We start from the raw sequence: 15,006 nt of genomic DNA on the forward strand, positions 1-15,006 counted from the left end.
ATGCACACAGCTAGAGTGGGTCTTAATACCCTCAACTGCATACAAAGACATATCTGCAGCACTTAAGCAAGCCTCATTATGTGTCTTTTGTCAGGCTAACAACTAAACAAAAGGCAGGATTTATGAGATTTCTGACTTACTCCTGTTCCAATTAAAGTAAAAGATCAACATTTCCAGTGATTTCAGTGGTGAAGGATCATGTCCTTGGAGGACAGTGGTACATATTAGTTAGACCACAAGTAACATATACTGGTACCAAGATATTCAAGTGACTTAGTGATTATAGACATGTTGATAGGAAGGGAAAAGAAAAGAGAGAAGAATCAGACAGCGTTGTTCAAAGGAAGAGAAGCAGAAAATCAAGAAAATGAGGGGCTCAGAGTAGCAAAATAGAGGATGGTCACAATGCTTTTTTGTAGATTACTTGTAGTACAGGGTAGAAAAGCAGCAGTGTGGCAGTACATAGGAGCAACTGCAGAAGCTATCCAAACCCCATATCATTGTCACCTTACCTCCTTCTGACCATGTCTGGACAGAATTTCTTTTTTTGTTTTTTTTTTGCAGTTTCTCAGTTGGTTTAATAAAAGGTATTGTCCCTGAACCAAGGGAAAATCCAAGAGTTCTAGATTTTTGCATTTCTTGTTGTCTCGGACCAACATGGCTACCAAAAACATCCCTGAGACATGGAAGATGCCAAATTTTAGCCAATTTTGGATGATAAACTTCACTGCTGAACAACAAGAAAGATTTCTATATCTCCCTTTCTGCCATCTGGCACCAACAGGGAAAGAATCATGCTTGATCTGCACAACAAAGAACACCTCACAAAGACACTCTCATGGACCTAGAGGGACAGATTTCCAGCTTCAGCTCCCTCTGTGTAAAAATGAAGTTTATTTCCTACATATGGGGACTTTTTACCATGTTTAACTTTCCCTGATCCTGATGAAGGGTGTGAGAGCCTGAAAGCTTGCAGAAAAAGATATTTTTTTCAGTTTTTCAGTTGGTCTAATAAAAGGTATCATCTCTGAACCAAGAGTTCTAGCTTTTTGCATTTCTTTTTGTCTCAGACCAACATGGCTACCAACTGCATACACTGCATGCATTCTAATATTTCTGTTATAAAGGTAACACACCATGCTCCAGTCCCATACCATTTCCTTTCCCTGAATGCTACTTGTTTTAATGTAACATCTCATGTTTTAAAAGAAAGATATACTAGCAGTACAGTGTTTGTACCCCTTCTCTCCCCAATTTTTTAAAACCATTTTAATATATGTTGATTTCAGGTGGGTTGTTTGTTTGTTTTTTAAAGAGCCATTGTAAGGTATGCAAGATTTTGTTTTGTTACTATCACTGACAACACTTTCCCCATGATTGGTTTTAATCTTGCTCAAGATACATCAAGGTTGAACACAGCTGCCAGTGACTCAACTGTTAGTACACCGATTTTCAACTCTGAGGTGTGCTCCATTAGATACACAACAACAAGAACATTCCCCAAGGGTCCTGCATTGATTTATTCTGAGCCATCAAAGTCAAATCACAGCAATAACTAACACTTTTGTGTGCAAGAATAAACAATCCAGTTGCTGTGATTTTCACTGATATGGACTTTTCTCTCCTGTTTTTTATATGGTAAGCACCAGGTTATTTTATCCTAACAATAGTGCCAGATGACGTCAAACTGGCAGGTTTTAACTGCCAGTATCTGGCCCTTTTAACTGTAGATTACAACTCCCAAATATTTTACAAGCATCATGATATCCCTGCATTCACAGAGTCTCTAGTTTCAGTGCATCTTCATTCTCAACCTTCATTCTTAATTATCATTTACAATTATAATAATCCCCTTTTCATTCTACATTTTGATAGGAAATTTGGATGTTTGCCCAACTAGATGATATAGCTTGTTTTCCCTTTAGTAGTAGCTGTCTTATCACCATCCGATGCAGTTATCATTATTATCATTGTCAAAAATAATCTGTTGCAGTTGGCTAGCACCAATAGGCTTCAGCCAGGCATTGGGATACAATGGTACACACAGAAGAATTTCAGAAGACCTTACTCCCGTTGGAGGAGAGCAGAACAGAACATGTTTGAAAATCTGGCTCCTATTTAGTTGTATATATTAAAGCTAAGGTTTCTTGAAAATCTGCCCTGAATATAATAAAGCAACAAGAAACTAGATAGATGATGAGATGCAATAGATGGAGATAAAGGAACAAACCAGGAATAAGAAGAAAGTACCATAATTATAATACTTTATATATATTATAATATAATTATAATTATTAAGGGCCAGATCCAAAAGAAAAACTAACAAATAAAAATAGATTTAGGTGTGGCAATGCTGAGCATTTATTTGATGGGAATACTAAAGCCCCAGGTAGGCACCATAGTTCTAGGGCTGTGCGAAGCTTCGGGTGCTGATTTGATTCGGGGAAGATTCGGCCCAATTCAATGGCCAAATCTCTAAATCTGAATCAAATCAGGAGACAAATAAAAAGGTCTGAATCAATCTGAATCTCTCCAAATTGATTCAGAAAAGATTCAAAGAGCTTCGGAAATTCAGGGAGTCCCTGCTCGCTGCCGCAGGGAGCTGGACATGGACTCTGCGTCAGTAAGTAGGGGGCAGGGAGAGGGGCTGAAGGAGGCCGGTGGGTCATGGGGACACCCCCACCAGACCCCCTCCTCTGCCTGCTCCCCCATCCCCTCTGAGCACTCCCGACCACTCTCTCAGCCCCGTTAATGGCTGCCCTGTCTGGCCCCGGTCCCAGTGTCCCAGCTCTTCAAAAAAAAAGTCCTGCACTCACTGGATACTGCAGTGGCTGTCAGTGCTTCTGGGGGCTCATGGCAGAGTCCCCCCATGCCATGTGGGGCAGTGGGGGGCAGTGGGGTTCACCCCCCTGCCTGGCAGGAGCCGGTGAGTGTGGCACTTTAAAAATAAATAAAAAAGTGCCAGGACACTGGGGCTGGGAGGGCCAGCCATTGATGTGGCTGGGAGAGTGGGTAGGCGGAGCCCCCCCATGCAACACGGAGCAGTGGGGATCACCCCCTGTCTGGAAGGAGCCGGTGAGTGCAGGGCTTTTCTTTTTAAAGAGCCAGGATGCTAGGGCCAGGCGGGGTAGTCACTGATGGGGCTGGGAGAGCAGGTGCGAATGGGACCTGACTGATTCGGAGATTTGGCTGATTTCGTGGCAGCTGAATCTCTGAATCAGATTTGGCCAAATCTATTTGGGACAGTGATTTGAATCACCAAATTGAATCACTGTCCCCCAAATCGACTGAATACAAATTCAAAGTGAATACTAGCCTCTTCGTACAGGCCTATGAAGCTCCCAATTCCCTTAAGTGCCTAGAACTGGAATCCATAATATATTGCATATTGAATAAGGGGACTTTTGAACCAGCCAGTGGGACATGCTAAAAAAAGGGGACATCTAAGAACGCTAACTTTTCTCCCAGACTTGGGCACTTCTGTAGAGACCTGAGTTAGGGACCTATGCAACACTGGGTTTCATATCCTGAAGCACATGTCTAGGCAAGGTGCATTGTTCAATTGCATGCAACTGACTGGCTCAGTCTTTTTCTCCAACAGAGCTGCTGGTGGTTGTCAGTGTCACCTTTACCCTAACAGCCAAGTAATCTGAGCACTTGCCCAGGAGTGGAACACAATTTGGACAAGGGATCAATTTGCTCCTCAGCATTAAGAAGCTCAAACCCACATCTCAACATTTCACAGAACATGCCTTACCTACCAGGTTAGAGACAAGGTTCAAATGGAGCCATTCATGGGGTATATTGTACTGTTGAAGCTGGGACATTGTGTAAAAGAGATGCATGTGTCATGGGACCAGAATGAGATCATGACTCCTTAGCCCCTGGAATAGATTACTTCCCTTAGTGGGCAAGAGGAGAGGAGTTGGGTCCCTGTTCCCTAGTCAGGATATTTTCCTAAGGAGTAAAAGATGCAGGCTCAAACCTTCTCCCATTGAAGTGGAAATGAAACTGTGGACTCCCACTTGCCAGGCAAGTGTGCTAACCACAAAGCTATTTTGTAAGAGGTCCACAAGTCCCAATTTTGGGCCTCAGCACACTAGGCACTGTGCGCACATAGTAATAGTCAATCTAATCAATCTCTAGAGTTACACTCTAATGCTGTGTGCACGTGATAACTTCATTTTGACTACTGGGCCTATGAAGTATAAGGTTCAGCACGACTAATGCTGCTAGTCTATTGTACTTGGAAGGTAATCATTAGCCTTCATCTACTCCCGCTACAATTATTCTTCCCTTGCTTCTTCTGTCTAAATAGGTTTGCTATTGCAGATCCTGGCTCTTCCCCAGCTTTGGTTATATTTGTATCTTCTTCTTCCAACTTCTTCTCTCCCTCTCATGTCCCTCTCCATTACATCTCTCCATCTCATCTTTGGTCTTCCTCTTCCCCTTGTCCCTGGTAGTGCCACTCTCGTAACTTCTTTTTCTACATATTCTTCTGGACTCCTTTGAACTTGGCCATCCACTCCAGCTACAATTAAGACCAATTAATTTGGTCCTGGGTGTTCAGGGAAGGAGGAGAGGAGGAGAATGGGCAGGAGGGAGAAGTGCTTCCTGTAAAACTTTTCTATTTTTATCAAGAGACACTTCTTACTGTGCTTCTCCTGTGTCTATGTGGACATTGTCAAATAGACTACAATAACTGCTTGCCTACTGCTCCTCACCTTCCTTCTGAGAAAGTCCTTTCCATAAATTTACACAGAAGGAAGGTGAGGAGCAGTTGGCAAGCAGTTATTGTAGTCTATTTGACAATGCACATTCTATAATAAATGCCATACTAATGTAGCCAGAGCTGTTTTGGTCCCAGCTTGTAAACAGTTAGCAGAAAATATAATGGTTATAAGTTACAAGTGTGCATAGGAGACACTAAGCAGAAAAGACTCTGGAAAGATCTGGCTTTTTGAATTGTTGCCTCAGTCAGCAGAGTTGGGCATGCACAGTCACAACATGTCACGAAATGTCTGGCAGGAATGTGTGGTTGTTTGTTCTGATGTAAAGGTGAATGACTGATGTAGTCGACAGGTGAATGTATCAAGTGCGAGTGAAGATGACTGATAAACCTTTGACAGACAGTGATTTACAAGCCTTTCCCCAGAATGATTAGATAAGAGTCACTGCTCTGATTTTGGGGAATAAAAACCCATTGTCTGAAGCATTGGCGAGTGAGTGTGAGCGCTTGTGTTTGGAGCGTGTTTGAGTCTTTGGTGATGTGCATTTCCACTGCTTGGTGTCTGTGGATTGCTATACTTTGTAATCTGGACCTGTGTGGTGCGAGTGGTATTCAAAGCTCCCTGTGGAGGGCTGAGCAGTGATACTACTGCAAACACCCTGCTCCAGGTGTCTAATTGGATATTCTACTCAATTTGATTTCCATTCTGCTCAGTTCTGACCTTAGATTGTCACTGTTTGACTTAACTTGTTCTTCTGGATGTGGATGCCTGTTGATTATTGTTTTGCTGATCGCTGTGGTCTTCTGTGTTACATTTGGTGAAGTATCACCTTGTTTTGTATTACTGTGTGCATTTCAAGTTATTTCTTCCATACCTTGTTATTGTTATCACCATTTTATTTTCTCTTCCCTTTTTCCCTGGTGTTCAATAAACCCTCTTCTATGTTTCACCCTCAACCTTGCCCTTGTCTGCATCAAATATACTAGCGAAATTCATGCTAGGCATCTAGCCAGATGTGTTGTGGAGTTTCCATTGCTGGTCAGCCTGATTTTAATTAACAATCCTGCTGCACCCTTGATTCACTTTTGCAGGGTTAAGTATCCCAAATTTGGCCCTTGCAACACTAGGAGAAAGAAATTTACTCTATTGCTAGTATTCAGGAAACTGTTCCAAGACCACTGTCAACTCTGCTTTAATTACGGTTTATTTTATTCCCTATTACTTGTAATTATCCAGCTTTTAGAAGTTTCAACATGTTGTTCTTGTCTGTTGATATTTTAGCTCTTTTCCAATACAGCATCAAATTAACAAATGAATGTTCTTCATTTTCTTGTTTGTCCCTTGGTTTCATCAATGCTGTCACTATCTCTGGGAGCAGAGCTAAATTCAGTTTCTCTTCAAAAAGCTTACAAATACAGTCCTACATTTCACTCTGATGGGTGTGTGTTGTGCTGTGTGCGTATGTACTACTTGCTGGTGATGGAGCAAAAATCTGTTTTACATGAAAAAAAATGGAAGGGGTGTTTGGTCATCCCCAGTCTGTAGTGATATAAGTTATAACTTACTGATGCTCCCTAACAGAAGATGACAGAAGTGGTAAATTGTAAAATGATCCCTTACATAGTTAGGTCATGGAGACTAAAGGCCTGAAGAAGCCTATTTACTGCTCCACAACTAAACCTTGCTTTTCAGTTCTTTTCATTCACTTCTGCCTGTGCTTATTGAGACCAGTGATCCCTACGTTCAGGGAAAAAATCTGACCCACTATTTAACCTTCGCCCTTAACTTTCACATTTCTGCCTCTGCAGCCTCTTTACCCACAAAAGGGAAAATATAATTAATAGATTTCATAGGTGTTCAGGGTCTGAAAGGAGCTTGGTAGTCACCAAGTCTGACCCCCCTGCCCTGGGCAGGAAAAAGCGCTGGGGTCAGGTGAATTATTCAGTGGGACAAACTCAGAGTCTTTAAATGGACCGAGGTCCACAGACTTCAACAGGACTTTCCTGATTTCAGCAGCTAAATATCTGACCCCTTGTTTCTCACTTACGTAATAGCATCTTCATTCAATCCAGTAAGAGAAGAGCTGTATGCCTGGTGTCCAGTACTCTGACTTTTAGTTTGCAGGTTTGTTGTTGTCTGTACAAATCTTCACTGCTTTTGCTCTGGAGTCATCCTTCAGCCCCAGAAAAAAACAATGCACATCAAGAAAAGAGGCCTGGGGTTCAATATTGCACTCTGTCGCACAGAAATAGTGTTTGTTGACTTCAGTGGAAATTGCATACAAGGAACAATTTTTTCCCAGGGTTTGGATAGCCCATAGTAAAGGCAAAAATATATTGGCTTTAGATTGATTACCGTACACTGATACATATTTGCAAATGAAAGGGTCACCACTTACCACAGCCCATTGCTGTCTGAGGTGAAGCACTGCAAGGGGATGGGGAGTCTACGTGCCTGGGTGGATAGCTGGTAACTACTACTCTTCCTGGAGGTTATTTGTGTTCCTTCTAGTTTCCAGTGTGTTTGCAACTTGTTACACCCAATATTCTGACTTTTCCTTGACTCTACACATGCTTCAGAGATAAGTCTTCTGTTCTCTTATGTAATTTTTTAACTTGCTACTTGGTGTGGCATCCTGCTGGGTGGGATGTTTTGCCTACTGTTTTGATGTCTTGTTGCAATATTTGTAGTATGTGCAGGTCCTGGTAAGAATTACTGGTTTTCCTAAATCCTTTAGCAACTGAGTAGCTTATTAATAAGTTAACCATGTACTAGTGAAAACTTCTATTGACTGTTTATAAAAATACATTGTTTTGTACTGTCAGCTATAGCTTTTCCCTTTAGTATAGATTTTAACAAATCTAATAGTCTGAAACACCAACCTAAGTCAACGGGATTTGTGGGGGGTCAACACTCCTGAAATCAGACCCTGGCCCTAAGGCATAATAAAAGAAAAAAAGAAAATACTTGAGGAGTATAACTATTTCACCCTGCACTGTTTAGAAGTGCTTGTTAGTAGTGTTACATAGACTTTCACGTGAAAACTGCAGATAGAATAAACCTTCATAAAAACTACATTTCTAATTTAGTCTACTAAATTACAACAAATTTAAGGAATAACGGGACAAACTTAAAGAGTCTGTTTTCCAAGACAGGGTAATTTTAGCTATATGTTACTATGTTAAGATGTGCTTTTTTTTAATCCAAATACACTACTTCAGTACAATCACTTAGGCATTCTGTTATTAATTGCTTTTGTCTACAATTGTCATATTTAGAGAATATTTTTTCAAGAACATTTTGAAAAAATATTAGACAACCAATTTTTTTCTCTCACCCAACAACCATATAGGAAAATGTTCTCATGCTATCTCTAAGAACAGGCCGAGTCACTTAGTAATTCAACAATTGTCACCCATGTCACTTTCAAAGTAATTGAAATCCCTTCTGATTGATGTTCAAGGATTCTTCAAGCTTCCTTATCAGTATAAATATTTCCTGGCCAGCCTTCTTATCCTATCCAACTGGGTCCATAACAGTTTCTTGTGATCCCTTTTACCATTAGTTCATTTCATTTCACTTCAGTTCAAATTCTATCTTTTCTAGGAACCAACCTGTGAGCATATTTTCCTTCTTCATGGTCCCACTGCACCCACGTTTTTCTCACAGATACATTTGCTCCTCACTGTTAATGCTTTTTGCTCATGTAAACTACAATAATACATGCAGTATTTTATTGTTTTCATTACTTCCTTGATTTAAACAATTCTTGAATACATCTTATGATTTAAACGTATGCACACTGATTCCAGTGATGTCAGTGGTGATTACAGGCATGAACTGAGGGCATGATGTAGCTCTAAGTCTCAGTTACTCACTACTTACTTACTATTTATGCTTAAGAAATGCATGAATATTCAATGACTTGCTAGAGTACTTCCTAGTACTCATGGATATTCTTCCCCTACCAAGCCTAACCATAGCATGCTAGCTACCAGAGACTGACAAATGTTTTATATCAATCATAGACCTGCAGTTTTTTATTTGTGTCTCCAGAGATAAGTATAACTGTGACAGACTACCCATGTTTGGCTGATGTACTAAATCAAAGATGTGTGCTATAAATGCATCCTACTGTTAAGGTCCTTCCAGACGTTCCTGGGTACTTTCTAATACAACAAAACCATGAGAGGATCTGGTGTCAAAGCATTTATACTTACACCTCTATTTTGACCTTTCCACAACAATCTTTAAAACAAATCTAATTAATTACAGATCTCAGATAAAAATAATGTTTGTGATGATCTACGTAAGAGATAAGCACCCATTAATCTTACTTGGTTTACCAGGGATTAGTAGCACCTGAAATGTAAGTAATATTTATTCACCATCAGCATAAAAAAAGTAAAATCCTTGAGCCATTTATTTAGTGTTTCAGATTTCCTTTCTTTTATGTCATGAAAAATAAATTCATACAGGGACACTGACAACATCGTAGCTTTCAAAGTGCATCACACCAGTCACCACATAAATAGTCCAGTGACTTACTCTAATCCATCTTCCTCTGCACATCACTTATGTGAAATCAGCAAGTTTAAGGGGTATTTTCTTCACCAAAAGCAGAAGTCTTAGTTTACACTTACCAAGAGGAGATTATGCTGTGAGGAAGGTATCAGTTTTGACTGATACACTGTCAGTCAGTAAACAGCTCTGTTCTGAAACTCTTGGCGCTGCTAATCAGGTATTTCTCATACTACTCTTCATATGGCTAGCATAGAAATAAGTTAATATCTTTTACTCCTAAAAATAAGAAAGATGGTTTCAAAAGGTTCTAGGCCTAGTTCACTTACATTTCACTTAAATAACTTAATGCAGCATCAGGCAATTTAAAACACTTGATCCCAAGCCTGGTGAAATTAAACCACATCATTCCTTAGTTTGCATATTTCCTCATATTACCTTTCTATCTCTTTCATTACATTCCATAAATTATTAAAACCACACTGATTCCATTGGATTAAGTTCTAAGTATTAGAAACACAACTAACTAGTCTGCAAAGCAGTCAAATTATTTTTATTTCTATTTATTAATCTTGTGCAAAAGAAAACCAACCGTACTTGTAAATACTCTCTCTCTCAAAGTTATAGCTTCTAGCACAACCAGCAGCACCAGAAATTTTCCCCGAATTATTCAGAGTAGCCTCTAAGCAATAAAGTGGTACACATTAAACCATGTAGTTGTCTGAAAGATGACAGCTTTATCCAGAAAAAGCACCTATGAGTTTATTATTATTATTATTATTACTTGTATTAGTGTTAGGACTGATAATCTTCACCGTACTCACATGGCACTGTGCGGAGGTAGAGATTGTCACGTATGATCTGCTGGAGTTCGTGGTCTACTGAACCTTTCTGAAACCGTAAATTGAGGTAGTGACGAAGGTCCTTATCAACAATGCCTCCTGTAAAAGTAACAACAGGTCCACTGAATAAAAGACAATGGAAAACAAGTCAGATTTTCAAGAAATGTTCCCTTGCTTATCACAGAAACAATTAGTCACTTGCAGGCTCTGCCACTTGACAGATCACTTTCCTTTATGCTTCTGCCATAAGAAGTGATTTTATTTTAAGTAGAGAAACATACAGTTTATTGCTGATTACCAAGTATTTTTAAGGATAAACATGAGTAATGGAAACTATCTGGTTAAATCTATAGAGTACAGGAAAAAAAAACCCTGCATGAAAAAAGCATCAAGCATTTTTCTGCACATAGAGATAATGTGAATTATACTCTGTATAACTGCATAGGCATTGCTTACTTGCTTATCAAAAGATAACATTTTTCTTCTAAACGTACATGTATGGAATGTGAAAAGCTTTCACTTCAAATGCAGTCAGTATGAAATGTAAAACAAATAGTGTCAAATATATGTAATGCTAATACCAATACGTAATGAATAATCAATAACGTTTTCTTAAAATCACTCTTGTATCTGGAAAATATATAGCAGCAATCAGAGTATGCTCATTTCATTTCCTCCCATTGAAAACAATCAATAGTGGTATTATAGCATCTCAAAATAAAATTACAAATTTTAATGTACAAGGAGGAATTCAGGTTGAAATCAGTCTCTTCCAGTTTTACTATTACTTTAAAACAAAACAGCCTAGCTTAGCTTATCAGCTTACACACTGAAGCGATGCTTAGCTAGTGACTATGTACATCATATTCCTTTATTAAGAGAGATACATAACTCAAATCTACTCTGATTAATAAACCATGTCTAGAAATAATTTTCTTCTGTCTCTGTGAAACTAGACAACGGTTTGCAACTATAGGCAAAAGTCTGTGAATAGGTACATTTCTCCAGGATTCTACTTGACACAGGACAAATATAGACAATCATTACCATACTGCACTGTGGCATATACTCAGAAGATGTAGCATCAGATTGTTTTCTAGCTCATTTATACTTACCCCCAAATCTTGCAAAAAGGTATTTGCATTTAACCACCTAATGCAAGTATTTTGACTCTGAATTCAGAACGATTTTCTTGCTGACATGAATAAATATCCTCCCCCAGCCTACTTGTAGCCATCACACTGAAAGTCACCGTAAACATCAAATAGTTATAAAACAGTACAGTACAAGCATAAAACAACCAATTATTTATACTTATAATAGGTCAATAGTCTTTCTACACTTGTATTTTTCTCCAACTTCAAAACCTTTTTGTTCAAATCCCACAATACAGAATGGAGGCAGACAATGCTCTTCCAGTAAATGTATAAAATTTGAGTGTTTGTGCCCAAAAGCTTGCAAAGAACAATTTTTCCAACTATTTAGTAGGTCAGATAAAAGATATCACATCTACCCAAAGAACCTCATCTGTCTAAATCTTGTAAATGAATTCTGTCAGGTCTAGTCAAAGGCAGAGAGCAACAGTCATCCATAAGAACTATTGTCACAAGAGACAAAAAGTACCTGTGTGCCAGTTTCTCAGCTGCTCCGAACGTGCAAACAATAGGTATGCTGCTCTCTGCTCTACAGGTATCCAAGCTGGGCTACTTTACTGCAGTCCTTTGGCACCACTGAACCCTCTTTATAGCCACAGGCTTTGTGTGTAGAACCAGACCACCCCTACTCCTGTTAATTTATTCTGAGATTACAGAGAAATGAAAACTGGAGAGAAACTGCTGAGAAACACAATCTGCTACTGATTGGAACTAGCCGTCCTTTTTGATCGGGTATAAAGTGTAGAGGTCCTGCAGCCCTTGTTCTCCTAGCTTTGTCAAATAAGCAGAACATGGCTAGTGATGCAGATGCTTTCTGGCAGCCTGAGAAAATTCCAGCTATAGAACAACAGCTGTAGTCTGCCTACTGACATAAAGTAGGATCAGTCACCTTATGGAAACACACTGACATGAGGAAATTTAGTAGTCAACATGAATCCTTGACCTTAGAAATGCAGGGGGAAGGAGGTTGTTTTTTTTATTCATACCCATCTTCTCCAAACACAATTATTTATCTTGTTAAACAAATGCACTACAACTCCTTGAATGCTGGAGAAAGAGATTCACCTGATGCAGAACTTTTTTTCAAGATGATACGGTACTTTTTCCAAAAGGGAAAGTTTAAAGACAGTACGTACACACACACACACACACACACACACACACACACACACACAGTATATGCCTTTCTATCTACTATGTAGAAGACGCTATATCTGACATCAGCATCAGCTATGAAACTCATGCTCAGTAGAATTATTACCAACTGACAAGCACAAGTGAAACACATTGTTATCAACCCATGATTACAACATGTAACATGACAATTTTGTGTTTTAAAATCAGAACCAAAGACCATTCAAAGGAACTACAAGCAGAATTGGTACATTTCAGCTTTCTACCACCAAAATCATTGTTCTCAGGTTTAACTGAAGTTTTACATTGTTTGCAGCATGGATTATATTCTGGATGGCTAAGGCTGAAGAAAAGATGAATTTACATACACAATAAAAAGATGGATTTTTTAAAGTCAATATTGACACTTTTCTACTTCATTAAAAAAAAATAAACCAAGGAAAAATAACCCCCCTTTGCTTCTCTGATTCCACTGCTCCCAAGGTGTGCCGTTTTCTCTTCAGAATAGCTATTATCAGGGTGGGCAAAGTCCAGCCAGCAGTGGGCTCCATTTCCCAGTAGCCCCTGTTCACATGACTGGGGCTGGTCTCCATGGAGTCCCCAGTCCCCAATTTTTTTTCTGGCTCCCATAAGAGAACAGGTTTCTGTACCATATCATGCTTCATTTGTTCTTTAAAAATAAATTTAGATTAAAGGCACCGTGTTTTGGCGAAACCTTTTCAGAACAAAGATGCAGAGAACTAATCACTATTTCTGATACTGATAGCAGCTTGATATAACTGTAACTTTACTAAGGACTGGGAAGCTGCTTCACGAGTGAGCCCTGTGCCACATGAAGCCAAGTAAAGCCCATCAGAACAGCTTGCAAGACCAAGTCCTAAAAATAATAATAAGCCTAAAACGGTCTAAAAATCTACTACTTTAATCAGTGCAAGAGCTAGTATATTGAGGAAAACTTATATTGCTAGTTTCATAGACCCAACCTTGAGACCACAGTTAAAATTTAAATTTAACCATGCAACAGGAAGAAAGTGTTTTAATATATTTTTGTGTCAAGTTGTGCTCTCTTCTCAAAAGCTAGTAGTAAAGCCCATTTGGTAAAGAAATATAATAAAATACATACACACAAACACAAAAGGATATTAAAAAGTTTGTAGCTCATTAGAAGATTCAGAACTGAAGAGAATAATGGCCATTTCCAAGAAAATGACAGAGATAAATGTAAGGAGGTTTACATTTTTCTCTAGCCCTGAATGTTGTAAATGCCTTTTCAGAATTTCCCATTTTGAAAACTACAGATGCTACAGATGGAACATTACTGCTGCATTTTATTTTCCGGAGCTGGGCTGGTTGCAAAACATAAAAAATCTTCTCATTCTTTCAATGTTAGGTTTAAATATTTTATTTCTTAGCTTTAATACAATTTTTCCAGTTATAGCCCTCTTATAAATATTTTTGAGAATGCTCACATTACAACTTTCTCGTTTTATATCACAGGATTTCAGTGAAGTGATGCTTTGGACCTGGTATGGCAGATATTATTTGCATTTTAATAGTATAATCAATTGCACTACAACTGTGAAAAAGTTTCCTTGAAGATTTTATTCACTGGGATTAGTACTGAAAAGATTTCAGTTTCTGTAGTTCTATATTTGGTAAGAAAAACTTATGAGTAAGCACAATTCTTACATCTCTCTAGACTCATGTCTGTCCATGACTTACATGCCTCAGAAAAGTAAGAGGTATATGACACAAGATCCATATCATGAAAACAAGCAAGCTCACAACCTTAGGTTATGTTTTGATTAGGGATCTGGGTTTTTCATTTCCCACGAAAAAACAGAGAACACCATGGATTTTACCTTTTAGTGGAGGCAAATGGGGATTTCTACTTTTACTGGAGAAACCTATGGATATTGCAGTTTTGGAACAAGCTCTCTGCAGGCTGGCAGAGTTGCAGCCTGCAAGGAGCTAGGAGAGAACAGGAAGAAGGCGGTCAGGCAGACAGTACCATGTGCATGTATGGAATAAGGGCCATAAATTGACTGAGAGTAGATTCAGGCTAGACATCAGGAGGCACTACTTCACTGTCAGGGCAGCTAGGAGCTGAAGCCACCTTCCAAGGGTAGTGGTGCTTGCTCCTACCCTGGGGGTCTTCAAAAGGAGGCTAGACAGCCACCTAGCTGGGGTCATTTGACTCCAGCATCCTTTCCTACCCATGGCAGGGGGTCGGACTAGATGATCTGCTTAGGTCCCTTCCGACCCTACCAACTATGAAACAATTATGAATCGTATTGGCCTCATGGCCGTGATCCCTGTGTTGTGTTGCATTCGTCCAGGCCTTCATCTGTTTTAGCGTGGTTTCCATTAACTTAAAAGAAATATGCCCATTTTTACCATCTGAGGATACAGATACCTATTTTGATGTTTTTTAAAAATCTATGGTATCATATAAAATGACAACATAATACATTTTAAAAAAAACAGTATTGCATTCTTATTATCTTCCTATTGCCCACAGCATGGCCCAGGCAAGAGCTGTGCTCCACTTTATGCTGCTCCTGTGAATCATGGTGCTGGTCCTCCCCACCATGCTGCAGCCCCAGCCCCAGCCAGCAGGTGCAG

General features: G+C 39.3%; 1 protein-coding gene across 10 annotated transcripts in view; it reads right to left on the reverse strand.

Annotated features, from left to right (window-relative positions):
* MAGI2 (membrane associated guanylate kinase, WW and PDZ domain containing 2) overlaps positions 1–15,006 on the reverse strand; it is a 1,214,455-nt gene that overhangs the window by 838,723 nt on the left and 360,726 nt on the right. For all 10 annotated transcript variants that reach the window (XM_019543630.1, XM_019543629.1, XM_019543624.1 and 7 more), the window contains exon 2: positions 10,076–10,192. In XM_019543630.1, coding sequence (XP_019399175.1) covers positions 10,076–10,192 — 117 coding nt within the window. The remainder of the gene's footprint in view (positions 1–10,075; positions 10,193–15,006) is intronic.

Source organism: Crocodylus porosus, unplaced genomic scaffold (assembly GCF_001723895.1).
Source record: "Crocodylus porosus isolate Cpor-Errol unplaced genomic scaffold, CroPor_comp1, whole genome shotgun sequence".
NCBI lineage: Eukaryota > Metazoa > Chordata > Crocodylia > Crocodylidae > Crocodylus > Crocodylus porosus.